General features: G+C 43.5%; 1 protein-coding gene across 1 annotated transcript; it reads right to left on the bottom strand.

Moving 5' to 3' along the window:
* Positions 1-5,413: 5,413 nt before the first annotated feature.
* LOC144104986 (uncharacterized) lies at positions 5,414-18,373 on the bottom strand. Its single transcript, XM_077638206.1, has 6 exons — positions 18,354-18,373; positions 13,273-13,389; positions 11,071-11,243; positions 9,154-9,212; positions 7,699-7,764; positions 5,414-5,631 (listed from the first exon to the last, which is right to left on the bottom strand). Exons 2-6 carry the CDS (start codon positions 13,354-13,356, stop codon positions 5,453-5,455), a joined length of 561 nt encoding a protein of 186 aa, XP_077494332.1. The 5' UTR covers positions 13,357-13,389; positions 18,354-18,373; the 3' UTR covers positions 5,414-5,452.
* Positions 18,374-19,679: the final 1,306 nt, after the last annotated feature.

The following is a 19,679-nucleotide window of genomic DNA, read 5'->3' as shown; positions in this document are numbered from 1 at the left end:
GCTGTGCAATGGCAGTGCATGTTAAAGTTCGTCAGGTGGTCGAATTATTCCGAAACCATCTAGTACGGCACCTCTTTCTTCTGTTCTTCTGTAACTACCTCCTTTATCACTTCTCTTACGGCGCGGTTTAGTTTTCCGCCGAAATGCGAGGCAGATACTGCGCAATTTCCTTTCCTCCGAAAACCAATTTTCAATTTTGATTTAGAAAAGTTAACAGAATTGCTCTTGTCTGCTTAAGAGCACAAAGGCGTAAGCCAGTCTCGGTCCTCTCTCTTCTCCCCTATTTACATTTTAATGTAATTTATTTTATATATTTTCTTTTCTTTTTCTTCTTTCTCATTATTTTTTTCACGTTTCTTTATATTCATTTATATTTCTTATCTTTATTCTGTCATTTTTATTTTATTCACTCTCTTCCACTTCTGGTTATTTTATTCCATTGCATCCATAATGCTTATGAAGTGTTCATTAATCAAGTGTAACATTTTTGCCTTATTTATCATATAACTTATGACTACCAGTTTGAGCGGACAACCTCCTTCCACACGCTCCCGCCCAAAGACTTTCGTCTCCAAACATCCGTATACAACTTCCATCAAAGCCACTGATGAGCCAAGAAAGTCTCACGACTTAATAACTGACAATGATGGTAATATCAGGAGTGGTCAGAGCTCGAGCGAGGGCCACCTCCCTCCACAAAGATTTGTATAGTGGCAGCCGTCTTATATAGGGCGGTCGTTGGTGTCAATGGCTGAAGGGCATAGGAGAGCCTGGAGTTGTATTCCACCACATCAACATAGAGCAAGTCCTTGGCATTGGAAAGGCGTTTCTGGAGGGCTTCCGCCCGTTTTTGGCTCTCTTGGGTGGGCATGGAGAACAGGATGCATGCTGTTGGATAAAGGGGGGATGCCATACCGTAATCATATTCATTATTAGGGTAGAGGATAGCGGTATTGGACTTAGGGATCGAGGTAAGGTCGTTCGGTGCATTGTAAACAAAGGTACACCTTTAAGGGTGGATTACAGTTTCTAAAACTAAGCCCTTACATTCCTCGACAAGGAAAATTTTATGCGAAGAAGCCTTCTTATAAATATCACTTTTTCGCAATTTGACCATTTTTTAATCGAAAATGTGAAAGGTGTTTCATGTCACTTAGACCCAATTTTAATTTGTGTAACAGTAACACACCTTCGGGAAGTGCCTCAGACCAGAACGCACTCCCTTCACCTCCAGTCTTTTCCTATTTTACGACCTTATACTGAAAGCACTGTTGCTTTTTTTGGTAACGATGATAGAAGTGGACGCTGTTGAACTTCAGTCCGGTCGGTCAGCCGCTGCCGCCCAGAGGAAACGTCTTGGCCTCCCGAATGGCGCAAGCAGCCAGACCACCACGATTACTCTTCGGCTGACGACGGCTTCATCAGAGCCTCAAGCAAGAAGGCCAAACGAAGACTGCGCAAAGGTGAGGACTCGTCGTCGTCGTCGAGAACGTCCACGATTACTACAGAGCGAGGATTATCAGCAAATACTGTCCTATTTGTTCCAGAGACGCCCACCGACAATCTCAAACACATCAATATGCAAGCCACGTCTGCGTTCCTAGACGCTCGCGTCCCGGTAGCAATTAAAGATGTGAGGGTGAATCGTTTTAGGAATGTCGTTGCCATTGATGTCATGGACCGGAACGCGCTTGAGAGTTTGAGCAACATCAGAACGCTCGGCGGCATCAGCGTTCGTTCCCATGTCCTTCTAGGCAGCGGCACTACGGCAGGCGTCATTTACGATGTCGACGTAGCTATCGGCGACTCTAATCTGCCCATTTTGATTCAACCAGCTACCGACGGTATAGCCATACGCAAGCTCCGCGCCTTGGGAGGACAAAGTGCATCAAGTTGTCCTTCCAAGGGGACTGCATCCAACGTACGTGAAGGTTGGGCACTTTCGGCATGCAGTTAGTCCTTTCGTCCCGAGACCTCACCAGTGCCGGAAATGCATGAAGATAGGACATGTGAGTAGTGTGTGCAACTTCCCCATCGTGTGCCCACAGTGTGCTCAGACACAGCGGCGATTCTTGCCGGGCAACAGTCCTTACGTGTGCCAATTGCCGCGGCCCTCATGACGCTGCCTCAAAAAATTGCCCTCGCCCGAAAAGAGAAAGGGCGATACTCAAACAAATGACAAGAGACAATACCACACACAGACAATATGCTGCTAAGGTGCGAAGACGTCGTCGCCCTCGTCACAGACTTTCTAAAAGTGTAGCGAGCATTGGAAAGGATCGTCCAAGAATTTCCGCAACTTATCCTACCCCTTCGCGTACAACTTTCAGGATTGAGAGCAATCTGACTGGCAAGGCAGGTGAGCCTTGACTATCCCTGCCTGAGCTACACACATCTTCAGTGACTAAGTAGGTACTGCGTACTCAGAGTACCGAGCCCATTGCTAATCAAGCACAAGTCACAACTGCTGTCCAAGACCGTGACCGCAAAGTGACTTGGCCATCGCTCCCAAAGCACCCACCACCCACTCCATCACCACGCACCCGGTGTGTTGAGCCTACTGTTGGTCGGGTAGTAGGTCAGAAACCGGGCCAGGTCGCAGACAAGCAAGTGATCGCAATGCTAAAGCCAATCGTTAATGCCATGCGTGTGCTGCTTTCCAGCATGCACATAACAACTCACAGAATGCACTGCAGATGCTGGATTTTTTTTAATCCAGTGCTTGCAGCTGTCCAATAGTTGCCACAACGCATCCTCCAGCCTCATCCTTCCGAGAAGTCCGATCCTTACGTTGTCATCAACTTTATCAGCCTCAACGGCAAGCAGCCTTGCTTGACACTGAAACGTTTGCGCTGCTTTGTGATGGCGGGCCCTCGATCTGTTCCACTCTGGTCACAGCAGTCGGCAGCCTTCAATGTGTGCAGGCTACAGCTGCGGCGGACTGTGAGTTACAGTGCTTCTGTCATGGCCTGTCGTGCTTGCTACGGACCGCATTTTTCTCCTTCTTATTATTTTACGCCCCCCTCATCCCTCTCCCCCAGTGCAGGGTAGCCAACGGGAACATTTTACTGGTTAACCTCCCTGTCTTTCCTCTACAACTTCTCTCTCTTCGTCATACATTTTGACACCCTTTTTGCACTCCCCCAAATTCATGCAGTGTTGTTCATTCCAAAAACTTTTCAGTGTATTTCGTGTAGCAGTGTGGTGCTCTTCGAGATATTTCATTGCATCAGCCGACATTGATGCTGCCTATATACTCAAAATGCGCTGGAGACAAGAGCTCGACATTTGTTTTGCATTCATAGTGTCGATAACAAGCCAAGAGCAATCATAAAGAACAGAAACTTGACACCGCATGCTTCTGCGACGATTTATTCATATCAACTAGTAAATTTAACTTGATACACTCTTACAAGCCCTAGAGCAATGCGGCTTTGGTTCTGTCACATAATCACCAGAAGCCGGTGCTTGAATATCCAACACAAGTTGCAGGCTCCTGGTTCTTAGCGAATGTGTCACTGCCAGTACGCACCCAAAAATGTGGCTGTGGTCTAAATAGCATTAGCGACAGGAATATTTTTTTTGTTTTTATACAAAGAGCGAAAATTTACGCACATCGTCAAGATCTTGAACCTAACACATGCACTGCACAGCTTCTCCTGTGTGAACAAAAGAGAAGGGAGCAACAAGTAAAACTTTTTGCTCTTTTTCAGTTTACAGCATTGATACAATCTACTAGTTATCAAATTTAGGGCAGTATAAACTGTCAACACTGGCTTGATAAAATTTTATACCCCTTAGAAGCACTAAGACATTACTAGAGATGTGTGCGCCAAATGTAGGTCATTCTCTGGTGTAGTACTTGCAACGCAAAATACTACAATAGTAGGAGACATCACATTGAAAAAATAAACATTCTCGGCTTGGTGATCTGACAGATAAAAAAGAAAAAAAACATCACACACAGATGTCAACTTTTTGCCACCAGTTTTTTTTTTATTCTCAGTTAGATGTACTATATTGCCGCACCATTAACTCCTCTAGTAGCGCCGTAACACGGCTAAACTGCATTACATGACACTTGGCAAGCCTTGAGCCTTCTAGGGGCTGGTTGGTTTCTCGTATTCCCTTCTAGAGCTACCTGCTGCCTTGCTCGTCCCAGTAGCGTCTTGCGCACCTAAGTTCCCCCGCGTACGTCAAACATTTCTCGGTGACATATTTGAGCAGTAATGAGCAGCTGCTAGAGTAGCCTGACAACCGTAGTGCGGTTCCCGAAGAGAGCGCTCCATACTAGTGGCCTACTTGGCAAAGTCGGCCACCGTTCTCGGCAGGTCACGTACCAGTCCGGCAAACTGCTCCTTTACGCTGCGCATTAAGTGGCGAAAATTGTGGTCACCATTGCAATGATTCAATATGGATAAGATTTTCAACGTCAAATAAGTGCAGTGATGTACAACTCCCTGCAGCCATGGTGGCAATGTGGCACGAAGTTTCTATGAGAACGTTCAGTCGAGAATCAGTAATGTGGACAAGCACTATAATGTGCTAATTTTGACTTGAACAAGCAGGCAAGAGGATCTTTGGCCAGGTGGAAAATTGCGAGATTGTCTTAGATAGATTTCAGCAGATGTAACAAACAACTGTTTCCCAAATTAGCAGAAAGTTGCAGTTTATAAAATGCGAGTATCATCTCCAAGAAACACAAATGCAGCGAACGGCCATAAAAATCGCGAAATGGAAAGTTTCACGCAGTCATTGGGTACTACGGTGTGATACGCAATCGGAGCCGTTCTTAGAGCACACAGAATGACAATGAAATATTTTTGCGCTTCTTAAATGTCCCCAAAGTTTTCGGGCATTACCGCTTGTGCCAGATATTTTCGCCGCTGGTTCGTATGACATCACACCTACAATGCACACTCTGCGGTATTCTCCCATCTAAAGAACTCATAACGAGTCATTCTAACACGATAGTCTTGATTTTGTTGCGTGTGTTTGGTGTGTTGAACCCGCATCAGAGACATTATCTACATGACTACCTCCCATTATTCGTCTGCACTGTACTTCCTATGCAATCATTGAAAATTTATATTTAATTTAGTCACGGAAGTGCCTGCTTGTCATTTCCTTTTGCATGGTAGTACGCGGTTTTAAGCAAATCTTACTCTGCATTATCAACAAAATTATCTTCTGTTATTTCCAGTAAAGAGTAACAGTGCAGACAAAACCGAACGCCAATTGCCCTACACAAAGATACAATTAACATTAGCCTATCCAGCGGTATGGTTTCTCGTTTCAACACTCGTTTTGTTTTCTGTTCGACGCCAAGGCTATTCTGTTTATATTCTTCTAAGTTCCCAAAAAGCAACAATAACATGCTTATTGAGGCATCATTTTATTTTCATGCCACATGCAAGAGGGGCCCTTCTGATGCTGGCGCCATTCAAATGCATTACGGTGCACAGAACTGAACCTTCCTGCAGGGGTAGACTGGCTCAGGAACATCCCTAGAAAAAATAAATCTTTTCTTTCTCTGCGGGTCAACAAGGCGCAGCGTAGCGGCAGCATTTCCGCAGGCAGAGTCGACGTCGTACAGCTTGTAAACGACGCGGTTGTTCTGGCTCGTAATGGCTGTAAATCACAAAGTTCAAACACAGTTTGGAAAAGAGCAGACTGGGCCAGATAAAAACTCGTATTATTGACATCCTAGTCGTAACCAAGAAGATGAAAGGGGGAATAGCAGTGAATGTAACTCTAGGGCAGGATAACTGAAGATCGTCATGGGTAAAGAACATGATTCCATTAAAAGGGGAGCTTATCAGGGGGCGGCAAAAAATAGGTGGGCGGTTCAGAATATCAAGTTTCGGGGGTGAAGTGGGCACAGCTGACGCATGAGCAAGGTAAGTGGAGAGATATGGGAGAGGCGTTTGGCCCGCAGTGGGCGTAGTCTGGTTGGGGATGATGAGAAACTTTCCACCGCATGCTTTGGAAGTTTCCCTTAAGTCCCTCATTTTGCTTGTTTATATGTTTAGAGACCGTTATCAGCATATGCTGCGTCTTTACTGTTGTGAAAGTTAGTCGCCCTGACGCAGCATACAGCTTTAGTAAACTTTATGTTTGGACGTAAGAAGTACCTGTACTCACTCAATACATCCCCAGAAATGAGAGGTGCCACGAAAATAGATCCATCTTGGTGTTTTATTTTCTAGAATGTTTCTAGTGCTGAGATTGGCTGATGTTTACCAAGGTGGTATCGTTCGTAGGTGGATGCGGGCCAGTTAGGGACTCACCAAGGGAGAACTCCGGAATAATACATGTCGCCTGGGGCTCTTAACAGTCACCGACATCGCCCCGCACACTGCTGTTCTCCCAATCTCCTGCTTCAAAATGCGAACGTCTTGGCTGGTATTTCGCCGCACCAAGGTGGCAGAGTTGTCGAGCGGGAAAATTGCTGAGATAGCGCGACGGGTGTGCGTAGCTACGCACAAGCAGGAAAGAACTAAGGGACCCTGTCATGAATTCAAGGCTCAATTTTGCGACGCATTAAATGCCTTTTACAGCCGCGCTGTTGTAGTATAAGAGCATAGTAATAGCCACGAGCCGTTAGAAGCGCGCTAGAGTTCAGGGCTCTCGGCGAGATTAAAAATTATAATGGCATATAGTTATTTCAACAAACCTAAATCATAACCCACTCAAATTTGTTTCGTTTCCTTGCGCCAAATTCGCTACAAGAAAAAAACAGCAAAATTACGCCTCTACTGATAGTTAAGCTTTTTGAAGATGAAAGCTGTTTGCGTGGCACCTTTTTTTCTGTAGAGGTTCCACACTAGAAGATTCTGCTCACCGTACGTCTGCCTAGGACCACAAAATTACCACGATAATGCCGCGGGCTATTAGCTGGAACTCGTGTCACCATGTGGCCTTCCAGATCATTTATCAGCCTGTAACACGAATACCTGCAATTGATGATGTGGTATTTTCATGGCGCAAGGACATCTGTGGCTCCATGGCGAAAGGTTTTTTTTTTCTTCTACTCAAAGTGGGGTCGACGGGCCATTTTTTTCAAGCATTTCACCCGAAAGCAGCCGGGCACCAGGCAGGGGAAAGCTTGACCTTCGTGTATCAACGGCGGGTGCCTAGCGGCAACGAGCACCTCCCACATGCAAGGCGGATGCTGAAGCGACTAGGCCACAGCTGCCATGCTGCAATTCCTACGATTTGTAGTTGCAGTTCTCCTAGCTTTTCACGTACTAACAAGAAACCTTCTGTTTCAGTGTTGTTCCCTTGAGCCGCACTGTAGCGCATTCGTCTGTACTTTTACAGAGGTGCCTATTTTGGTGACGCATTTTAGGAGCTTTCTTATTCATAGCGTAGAAATTTGAATCCCTGTGCTTTGTTCGACGCCGTTCGCATAATTTTGTTTTACAGTGAATTCCATCATCACAACTACAACCTTGGCCACCTGCTTTCATGCCACAGCTTTATGGCTGACTGAACCGTCAAGATTTGTAATAGCCTAACCCCCCCCCCCCAAAAAAAAAAAAACGCAAAGGTTAGATTTCCTCTCGTATATCTATAACTGCTGGTGTGGCTGGCCGCCGAAGCAGGCGGCTCTATAACACAATCGGTTGTCGCGAGACCTACTTTCATGGTGAAAATCCCTCATGGCGAAGGTGGACAATTACTTTCATAACTTACTTAACTTGAGGTAGTAGCATAAACCGTTCAGTGGTTTAATGAGTTCAAGGAAATGCTCCTCCACATCTGAAAAAGAAAGATAGTTATTAAGGAGAATAGGTGCTCAGCTGTCTCTTCTTCTGTCGCTTCATCGGTAGAATTCATTATTTTCTCTCTCCTGCACGTTACAAGAGATGGAAGGCAACTCAATAAGCGACCAGGAACGACCATCCATAAGTCCAGTCTACGGACTTATGAAGCACACATTAATATTGATAGAACAGTAAAAGGGTCGTCTAAAAAGACCTTTTATCGTCGGTCATAAAGTTCTTGGTTGGAGGGCAGCGACTTCACAAGAGCGCGTAATTCCCCCTTGCTGGTGCGAAGTGATGTCACCCGACCGATTGTGATGTCACTTCCTGTAAACACTAAAGGCATCGAAAGCCTCTAATTCCATAATACTGCCAACAATCTGATGCCCCTTTGAATTTTTTAGCTCGTAAATTTGATTGCGAAGTATATATTTTCCGATTGTTCACGAGCACCTGGTAAGCAGTAGTATTGGAATTAAGGCGTTGTTTTCTTCTTTTAAACGGTTCTGCGATTCCAGGGCACTTCGAGCTGGTTCGCTGCTTTACATGTTAGACTAACGTAATGCCTATCACTAAAATTCTCTGTAGAAGCTTGCTTTTAAAAGCCTGTAGTCTTTACACAAAGCAGAAAACTTTTCGCTTTAAGATATATGTATAGAGTATCATAAAGCTCTAAATTCATTCTTTCTCGGCCCACATATATATATATATCACTGATTTCCTTTCTCTGGTGCTTTACCTGCTTTTTGTTAAAAAGGAATATCTCCTGAACAATCCTCTTACTACTTGCACTCTGCGTCTTATCTGAGGTCTTAAACTGTCCGGAAAGCCCTTGGCGTTACTGATAAGGACTAAACACTAAAAATAAAAGTAAGTGCCGCTCAAACGAACATCAGACTTTTCATTTCTGCCCACATGTACGCGTGATGCCCTTAGCACGACTCACGCGGCAAGTAAAGATATGAATCAAGAATAAGTAAAAATGCGGACAAATTGTTTAAAATGTTCCTGTGAAACAAACACGGAAGACACTCGGAACAACAAAGCACCGATATGTGCATTGGTAATGTTTGAAGGGCCATTAGGACATCTTCTTTTTCTCTGCCAAATAGGTCACACGGCCCCTGTATAATTATGCTATATCCTTAATTTAAAGTACACAATAATAACTTCACTTTCGCAGACATTTTATACTAAGCTCGCCGTGAGCACCATAAAAAAATCACAGCTTGTCAAAAGTGATGCAATACCTTTAGTTTGACGTCGTACCACCATTAAACTGGAGTTTACTCGTAAGCTGCAAGTTACGACATTGGGCACTTATAGTTTTTTTAAAAAAAAAGGGTGTAACAACTGTTTAGGAAAATTCGCTGGTTTCACTCACCAGAAGATTTTATTTGAATTGAAGACGTTTCCTCGTCGTACTCGTAGTCAAATGCACCTCTATAAGTCAAGAAAAGATTGATGGAAATAAACCTAGTGTTTTAAAGTTTTTGCTTGTTTCCTTGCGTTCAAAGAGCTTCAAACAATAGCACTGCAATACGCGACGCGTTGAGGAGTGGCGGGCCTATATACTGTTTTTTTTTTCAAAATTACTCTGTAGTCTTCATCATTATTAGCGTAAACTTTCTTGATATTTCATCGCATAGTATCAAATGATTGCAACATGGCCAGAATCATGTTTATGTTATTTTTCTCTTACCAATTGATAAATATTTGGCCACCTTTACGCATCTAGCATCTGGCCAACAATTCTGCTGCTGCTTAGGGAGACTGGGTTACGATGAATGGAAAAACTCGCTAAACTTCTATTATGCGGAGTAAAGCTGCGACCATGTTTGTAGCCAACAAGTATGGAACGACAGTCTTTCATTAGTTGACTGCACTCAGCTGACCACTCGTCAAGAGCACCTGGCGAGCGTCGCCATGACAGCATACCCGACTCACTGAAAATGTGACCCCAGTATTGCCTACGAATAGTGTGGCTCTCCTGGTACATTGTCACTATCGGTATCTACAACGATGGAATAGAGGCTTGTAAATACATTGCTAGAGCGTGAAATTGGCGCGGACCTATGAACAAATCAAAAAGAGAATATCTGCTGCCTTTATGCGTTTTTCAAAGGCCCATATGGACTTTCAATCTATCAAGGCTAGCTTGATGACGCTAGTGCTCCGAAAGTTACATTACATCTTGCATATGAGGCGCTTTATGACGTGGATTTGCAGCTTAAATTTTCTTAAATGATGCACCCTAAATTTATCTGTCATTCTCCTTCTATTAAACCCATTTTTATCTGTCTAACTGCTACCATCACATACTACGCACACTAAGGTATACTGCAACTATAGCTGTGTGTGCACAGTAAAAGCCAATCGTCACTTTAATGTTGATGGTAACGACGAAATTGAAATCTCAGCCTTTCCTGTATCTGCGAAAGCTCAAATAAAGATATGTGGAGACTGGAAAGAATTTATGCTCTAGCGCAGATAAGCATACCGAAACACTTAACTCCTTTCAAAAATTATCCTTAGCATGTATCTCCACCAAAAGTAGAGGTCGAATCATGCGTTCGGGCTTAAGTACTCTCTTTTTAGAGGCGCAGTTATGTTTAAGGTTGAAATGCTTGTGTGCACCACATCTGTTTGGGCCGCCAAGCCCTAATGGTCCCATTCTAGCCATGTGTCACATTGGTACTGGCATCCATGACGTAATTACGCATTACTCAAGCTATAGCTGTAATAATTGTGCAATAAGAAATTGCCTGGCTTTCCATGCGAAAATTAATCATTCACTCTAAGAACAGTTTTCATTTGATTTAGATATTGAAATAGCATACGTTGCCTTCGTATATTATGTTCAAAAATAAAGACACACCTAATGTATCCTCCGCAGTAGCAGTAGCCTAACCATGTCTACAGCAGGAGATCTATCCTATTCCTCTCCAATTAGCCTTATTATAAGCGAACTGCCGCCAGCCTATATCTTAATCTCAGTGTACGTCTCTATGCGATTTCTGGAAAATATGACACACCGAAGTGGTATAGCAGCGATGCGGCACTCGCACAAAAGAGATGACGATATTACAGTTGGATCACTTAAACCTCCCGGAGCTTAGTGTCTCCCCTACAATCACTACCGTTCAATTCCATGCTCGTTCCTGTGCTACTATGTACGAATAATTTCTTCCTTTTTGTTACTCGTAAGAGTTACTATAAAACGGTGAAGATTTGCTTGATCTATCAGGGCCCTGGTAGCTGCAATACGTGAAAGCCAACTTGAGAGCAAGAACAGACTCACGTGGTGTACTGATCCATAGTTCCGTTTAGTGCGTACCACGTCGTGGCTACTGCCTTGTCGTTGCCTGCTTCAGTGCCGTCCCAGAGAATAGTGAAGTTCACCGCGTTCTCGGGCTCAAGTGTGACACCAGTCCGGTAGCATTCGTACGTGAGAACAGGTGTGTACTGCGATTCCTGGAAAGATGAAAAGAAACTTACGTGATACGCAACGGTTGCAGAGTTTGCATGTCGGGAGCGAGTGGAGGCATCTGAAGAACTACCCATTTGTAGCGAAAGCTACACTGGCCACGAGCTCGCGGTTTGGCCTAGCTGGCATCCCGACGGTGCTGGCATTGTCACCGTGGTCACACCGCACCACGTGACCAACCACGTGACTGGTCACGTGACCAGCCACGGCGCCGCACCGCCGGAAGCTGCTCCGCACCAGGTGACCAACAACGTGGTCAACCTCCCGCGCACTCACTGAATACAAAAAAGCATGTCTCGAGGCTGGGAATCGAGCCAGGGCCTTTGGCGTTCGAGGCAGAGACGGTACCACTCCGCCACGACGGGGCATCTAGTAAATGGACGGCTCTCATATATTAACTCTTCCGAACCAGGTGTCGCTGCGCTTTCGCTAAGTGTATCCTGGTATATCGAAGCTGAGCCAACATCAGTGTTTTTCGTCTCTGGTGGAACTTTTAAACGGGCTTTTTCCCTGACTTGTTCTTACTTGCGAACAAATCATATAGCCTCAAATGCATGTAGAAACTTCAGTGAAAAAAACAACACCTCGACCATTTCCACAAAAGCGTTAGTGTTCTAAGTATAAATGGACTGTGCGCAACTAAACCTACTGTGCAGTAACCACTCGATCAAAACATAATGTATTTTTTAAAAATATGCTCGAAACTTGAACATGAGTATTGTTTTCAGAATATTTAATTAAATTTGTCCTTCCCCAAAAGCGAAATATTCAGAAAATGAGTAAGGCTCGAACAGCTGCTGTGTCAGGTACTTGTGATCCGCCGCATAACCTTTAATAGAGAGAACTTTATTTTCTTTTTTATCTCTCAAAGACCCTTTACAATGTCAGTAAAATCAAGCCAAGATTGATGTGCGTGCACCTATAGTTAAGAATGTTTAAAACAGCACAGGCAAGTATTAGTGGAAAGTTAATTTTTTTGTTATTCCTGAGAAAGTCCCATCCTAACATTAAGCCATATGATCATCTGGTTCTTATTTCTTATCCAATGCAAAAAAAAACAGACGCGAAGTCGTCACTTCACTTGACCGTCTCACTTCATGGACTCTTGTGGATAGGAAACTAAAGCGTATGAGAGATATCTGCTCTATAAAGGTTCCTTTAGCAAGCCCCTGAGCCCAACCTTCACTGGACATGCTTGTCGCAGATGCGACCGTTTAAGTTCACTGTTAACGGTAAGTGCCAAAAATATAGCCTGTTTTAAGACAAAGCATTGAGTAACATCACGATTATATAGAATGTCCGTCATCGAAGTAGTTGCCTGGATCTAAATTTTGGTAGAGTGCCTTTGGCTATGCGGACAAGATGCACAAACTGAATGCCAAATATCCCAACATCCTCTTTCGGCCTTCACTCCACTGACATGAACCGTGGAGTCCACTGTCTCCCGCACTTTACGCAAGCAGGCAAATTGCGAGCATCATAAATTCCTCCTCACAGTATCCGCCATTTTTGTCTCTGTCACATTCGAGCATCAGATGGCATTGTAAGGGGGGAATCAGTACATATTTTTATTCTGTAGCGCTCTGCTCTCCAGGAAATCTAGCGATTTTGTGTCACTTGTTCGTTTAATATTTGATGAATTTCTTTAATCGAAAAGAAAAATTTTCTAAAATAATGAAAAATGGAAAAAGGTAATTTCACCTTCTCATGGAACATTGCAATTTTTATCAATATCAATATCTCAAGCGATACTTAACTGAAATGAGTAGTTACTCGTTTTAACAAATTACAAAACATACCACCACCTGCTAAATAATATTGTAAATCTGATCATCGATTTAGTATGATTCATACACGTGTGTGTTTCAGATAAAATACAAAGCACGTACTTTCGGGCGCGTTGGTTTAACTACAACCTAGAAAATATACAAGTGCACGTGGCGTGCTGATGAGATTTAGAAACTCCGTGGTATCGTTACATGACTAACAATTCACCGTTATTCTCGCAAGACTTACCTGGTAAAAATCGAAGGTGTGGTCGTCACCGGCAGCGACTGCACAAAGCAGCGTGAAGACGGCCAGTCCCGCCAGGCTAGTCATTGTCTGTTTTCTTGCTTCGAAAGAGGTCGTGATCTGGAATGCACAGTTTGAAGAACCACACGGTCTGTTTTTAACAAATGTTTTACTGCGTCAGCGCTTTATGCCGCATTTCTGAAAAAGTTTAGTTTTGTGGCCGTCGTCAGACAGGGTTAGAAGGAACGGCGACAACGAAAAATGGCACACGCTCTATCATGAGCGAGAAAGACGCGGCCTTTGTCGGAACCTCCAACTTTGGAACGACTAGAGGCGTGTGAGCAGGAAAGACGTGAATGCGTTCATAGAAATCATGCCCCGGCTGGTCAAAAAATCAGGAGTAGGCAATTAGAAGGCGAATAATAAGAGCGAGAAGTAGAATATAAATGAATAGTGTTGACAAAGGAACAGCCGCATCAAATTCTTTGATGGACTATGCGTTTTCTGTCAGTAAAATCTCTATAAAGTTCTGCGCTCTAGAAATGTTTAAACATTTTATGTTTATTATGCACATACCGACAGCATGTTTTTTTTATAAAACCAATGCATGCTTTGCATACAGAATTTGTAATAAATTATTAATGTGCAATGTTTTCTTTATCACATACGTGTGTTTTTTTTTTAAACTTAGAATTGACGTTCACAACTCTGGTTCCACCAGCGAAATCCTAAAGGAAACTCGATCGCTGACGGAAGGGTAAGCACTCGATAACCTCGGCCTCTGGTCGGCGGCGCCGTACGTATTCCGTGGCTTTTAGTTTCGGACATGAAGAAGCAAGCACTTTACAAGACACTGATTTTGGCTTCTGTAATCATTCCTGTACATTAAAATCTTTTTGCTACGAAAAAGCGGCCACTACGATTGAGTGGCAGCTACCTATAGACTGTAATTGGCCTATAAGCCCTTTACGACAGCTCGCTGGTGGAAACCACTACATCGAGCATGTAGCCCTCATGCTACTACGCTGTCGTTTTGAGAAAGATGCTCGTAGTGTTTCTTTACGAATAGGGTGTGCTCTTTTTTGTCGAACTGAAACCCTACATTTCCGCCTGCTGTCCCTAACAAGATTTTTCTTAAAATCAATACTGTTGACTGAGCGGCTATTAGGCTTTGAGCGGTAATGGTAGTTAAGCAGAGTGCTACGCGTGATCGATTTTAGCTGTGTATAAATTTTATGGAAAGCAGCCAATGACATTGTAAGGTGCTTCTAGAGGCCAGTGGTGTCCACCTTTTGTCATTGCCTAGTGTTGTCACCTTGCAATGCCAGCCACTTGCGATAACACACAGCAGGTGGAAGGCTGTTGAACTCGTCGTGGTAACATTCATTAGGCTGGTGACAAAAAAAATAAAGTAACAATTTCCACCTCGCTCCGACTTGATGACAATAGATCGAATAAATTGTCTCCAGGGACTCCTTCGAATGGTCTTGTTTGTGGATTACTGTGCAGCGTCTGCTATATTCCGGCCTCCGTCTGTAAGAGCATGGTGTACGCACACATCTGCACGACAATCTGTAAGCCACATCACGTCGCCTTCAGCTGCTTCTTCACGCTCCGAACTAGACACTGAGAGCCTGCCCCACCATGACAGATAAGCCATTTTGAATGGGCATGGCTGAAATGCGAAGTGGCAGAAGTCCTAATTGTAGCGTAAATAGCGTAATAAGTAAAAAGAAAACATTATCGCGCTGGCAGCTTTCTTGAATGTTGATGCTGAAGATTGGGTAATTTTATGGCGCGAGAAGCATTTTATAGTGCATTTTTTTAATGTTGCGGTAGCACCAATGTTGACAACAAAAATGTAGACTGCAGTGTGGTTTGGAGCACAGTAGAACTGATAAAAATGCTAGGAATATGCGCAAGAAGCGAAATAAACAAGATGTGTGTTTGTTTTGCGCTGCTGCTGCAATTTTTACTCTGGAATTCTTTCTCAAATTCTATAGTAATACTACCACAATTCCAGCGTTTATTTATTGTTGGCGGTTCAAGGTTCCGACAAGCAGCGGTTAGAGGATACGTTTATTCTATGACCAGAACGCGGCCTCGGCCATCTGATTTTGCTCGCACTGTGCAGACCTTTCAGTCTACACTGACCAGTAAGTCAGACTATGCGGCTGTGGAGATTTCTTCTCATATAAATGTGCAGCGAAACCTCAAACCTCGAGCATTGGCGAAGGATACAGAAAAAAAAGTAAAAGTAATCACATCACCACAATGTGTTCTGGAAACCGTCTCCAGTTATCCAGGGCTTAATATGGGCAGCTGCCCACCACTGAAGTATTTAACTGTCCATCGTTTTGTAAACTTATGATCCTCAATTTCTGGTACAGCTGCATCCTGGAGCACTCTTTCTTGTGATCGCTTTGCGCTAAGAAAATGTGTCTTATATCAACAGGACCATCAGGATGTAGAAGACACGGAAGGGCATATTGCACTTCGGTTTGATAAATTGCTTCTCGAAAATGCCGTTCGTTTCACTGTAGTTTACTTTTCGTTCCCTTAAAAGCCGGTCACCGAGATGAAGTGTGGTAATATATATTCATGTGTCACAATGCTCACGCTCATTATATAGCATGACAACGAGAAGGAATCATTAGCAGGATTTTGAGACAACTGTCTAGTTGCGTTTAATCCCCAAGTGAGGCATGACAAAAAAACTTGGCGGTAGTTTAGCTCTGGTTAAACCTGGAGTGTCGCGATAGCTGCAGCTGGCTGAGTGGAACTTGCTGAGTTGAATTGCAAAGTGTCTTTCGCCGCTCCGTTTCGTTGGGTGTTGTTTCTTCATCTTCGTCCCACACTTGACATGGCGCAAGTGCACAGCTGTGGCAGCTCGGTTTCACCGGCGCACGCCGGAGCTCCGCACCGCACCACATGGCTGCTCCGCACCACGTGGCTGGTCACGTGACCAGCCAGGTGACGAAACACGTGATCAGCCACGGCGTCACCCCACCAGCAGTTGCTCCGCATTTCGTGACCAAGAACGTGACAGCTGGCGGCGCAACCACAGAGTGGCGGCGCCGCCACCGCCACAGCACCACCACGCCGAAGACTCGAAATGCTACCGTAATGTAGCTGTCGCTACAAAATGACCGCTTTTTCCGCTAGCGAAGGTGGTTGCTGTGGTAGCACGGATTCGATTCGTAAATTCCTTTATCAGTCCGCTTCAGGATTAGACCAGCCCGTTACAGGGCGACGTGCACCTGCGAGGGAACGCGCTGGCTTAGAGACCTACAGCTTGCTATAAAATGTTAGTTTTCTTACAATTTGGCCTTTCTTTTCACATACTTGGCATTTAATATTGGGAACGCACGTCCTAAAACTTTTTCAGTCGCTGAAAAAAGTCATTACAACATTTGATTCATCAAAAATTGTTTTTGTGTAACAAAAATCAATACAAGGTTTCTAAGTGTCCCCGGAAACCATTGTATGCTTTTCCAGTGTCTTCGAACAAACATCAGGTGAAGCTTTGAGAGGCAGATGCATTTAGCGGGAGAGGGAGACAGCTAACAACTTATATTTTTTGAAGAAACAGAATCACCTTTCAGTACGGTTAGTTGTACAAAAAATGCGACTTTTACGGTAGAATCGGTAGAGGCTGCGAAGCTTAGCGATGGTAGGTGGCAGCTGTATCAAACTTCTGATTTCAGGCTCAAAACACTGGCTTAAATACTTATTCTTGGATGGGCCCGTATTTCATGTTTTCCATTTCTCATCCAGAAGCTGTAGGCCGTGAACCGTACTGGGCATTCAACTTCTATACGGAAGCTAACAGATAGTATTCGTCGGGAACAATAACTTCTTTACCCGATGTAAAACTACTTTTTCTACTTGGCTCCCGCGTGTCTTTTTCGACTATTTCGCATGCCTGTAAATGAATCCTTTGCTTCAAAAAAGGTTTTACATCTATGAATTTAATGCAGTACATAAAACTGCCATATAGGGCCGCTTTATTATGCAGTGCTGTGTATTTCACATGAAAGTCCACCTAATATGGGTGGACCAGCAGTTAGAGAGATTACTAAGAATTTTTATTTATCAGGGACACTTTGCACAGAGTCGAAAGAGGGTACAACAGTGAAAATTCGCCTGATTGAAAGTTTCTCAAGGTAAATAAAAGCTGTGAATGTTTCTAGGGTTTAGATTCACAGAGATTAGATCAGTTAAGGTTGAACTTCTGAGCAAAAAATAATGCTCATGACTGCTTAAAGCGGCTTAAAGATGTTAATTCATGCAGAACACAGTGAAAGAAGCATGAAAATACGATTACTTAAAGATGCTTTTTTTTGGTAAACCGCATTCGACATTTTAGAGATCTTTTTCTAAACAAAATTTTAAACGCATTGCTTTTGTGCACTTTCTTTATTTCATGGCTTTAACGCAGATACCAGCTAACATAGGTGCAAGACAGGGAACTATATAGCAAAAAAAAAATATTGAATACTTCATCTAAAGGTCTGACAAAACAATATCTTCAGCGTATCTTAGCGAGATTATCTCTGTGCTGAGGTAATGTTTTCTTTTAATAATAAATAACTGGAACAATTCTCTGCTTTCTCCGTGGCCTTTCAGGCAGCTATAACAATTTTCTCATGGTAACCGAACCAGCCATATTTCATACTGTGCGGCCGTGCAATACTACAAAAAATAAAATTTTCTTCCCACCACAATGGTTTTTGACAATAGAATGGGCTTATGCTGCCGGGTTATTTGCAAATATCTGTCCAAATGACAATGACTTCTTCAACTCGCACTTTGCGTGAATAAGAGCCGTGATATTGAAATTTTTGGAAATTGCTGAACGCAAGATATTCTCCAACTTTATCACGAAGCTGCAGAAGGCTGCAGCAAAATGCCGGCTGATAACAAAAGCAGTTTCTTAACCCCCGTCGCCAGAAAAGCTAATTCATTTCAACCGCTTTTTTTTTATTTGGGTCGCTTATTCAATGCCAAGGTACCGTGTCACGGCGCTTTGTCTATTCCAGGTTCGCTGAGAAAATATACAGAACTGAAATGAAGCAACTCACCTCGGAGCTTTTTTGTTGAATTCCAAAGAGGCAGCTAGCTTAACTGAAAATGAGCCAGCCGCTTCCTTTATGTAGTATAAAAGTGAAGCACCTGCACAGGATGTCACTTTAATCTGTTCCCGGATCGCAGGTAGTTGTATTTTGACGTCCATATCTTATTTCCTTTAGGAAGTACCATGGCACATTGTTATTCTCAGAAACCGAGGAATAAAGAGGAAAGTGCTTTGCTCTGCGTTTTTATAGCCGGATACCTTTCCTGCTGTTGTTATCCCACTCACATAACAGTGGTTCTCATGCACTACCATCCACATTCAAAGCGGTCATGGATATAGTTTGGACCACGTTACGAAATGTGAATGATGGTGGGCAAGCCTGGCGTTCTTCAGACTACAAAAAGGAACTTTTCGCATTGCCCATTTCAAAAAGTATATGAATGTACTCTCGAAATCACCTTAGAAGAAACATAGCAAAAACCGAAGCGTCAGGAAAGAGAAAACCAAGAAACAAATTTCATCACTTTTTTGACTGAATACGCAGTGGCCAGCGCTGGAGTTAGTTCCTAACGACGTTACAAGGCGATGTTAACGCCACTTACAATCAATAATCTCGGTACTGCTTTGAATGAAAAAAACATGTAGCGATTTTGGGTATTAATGTCTGTATCAAACTTCAATAATCTGTATCGAACTTCACACACTGAGTGATTGGAATATTATTATGGCAGCCCAGACAGACACTTTCGCCGCGGGGTACCCACCAGTGAAACCATGGGTACAAGCTGGGTACAATAGCGAACAGCGAAGAAAAAAGAATTTTGAAAGAAAGGAAATTATTCAACACACAAGGTTGAACATTGTCTGCTAAGCTTTACGTGAAAAAAAAATTAGGCCCCACTGAACTCGCTTTTTTCCTCAGTGGTCTTGTTATCCTCTCAGCTTGCAAAAAAAATAGCATAGTGTTTAAACACAGTTGGCAAATTGGGAGCTTAACGAGTGTTTTATCAGTTTATTGGGGTTTTTTTCTTAAATACTTCTACAGAGTAGAGTCTACATTTAGTCGTTGTCTGCTAACCGTTGCGAATTGAAATGTATTGTGGCCCATTCACACACTTTGTAATTGGAATGTTATTATGGCGGCTCGCACATCAACACTTTCGCCGCCGGGTATCCACCGTTTATACAATGGGTACAACTTCTGGCCTGCCTGGTTCTCGGCTTCTTTCAGGTGAAATGCTTGGGAAATGCGCCTTTGACCCCTCCTTGAGATACCAGAAAAAAACCTTGTGCCATGGCGTTTTTCGGCCGCATTTGCCCTTCCGCCATAAAA

Source organism: Amblyomma americanum, chromosome 9, assembly GCF_052857255.1.
Source record: "Amblyomma americanum isolate KBUSLIRL-KWMA chromosome 9, ASM5285725v1, whole genome shotgun sequence".
Lineage (NCBI taxonomy): Eukaryota > Metazoa > Arthropoda > Arachnida > Ixodida > Ixodidae > Amblyomma > Amblyomma americanum.
This window is presented reverse-complemented; position numbering and strand designations above follow the sequence as displayed.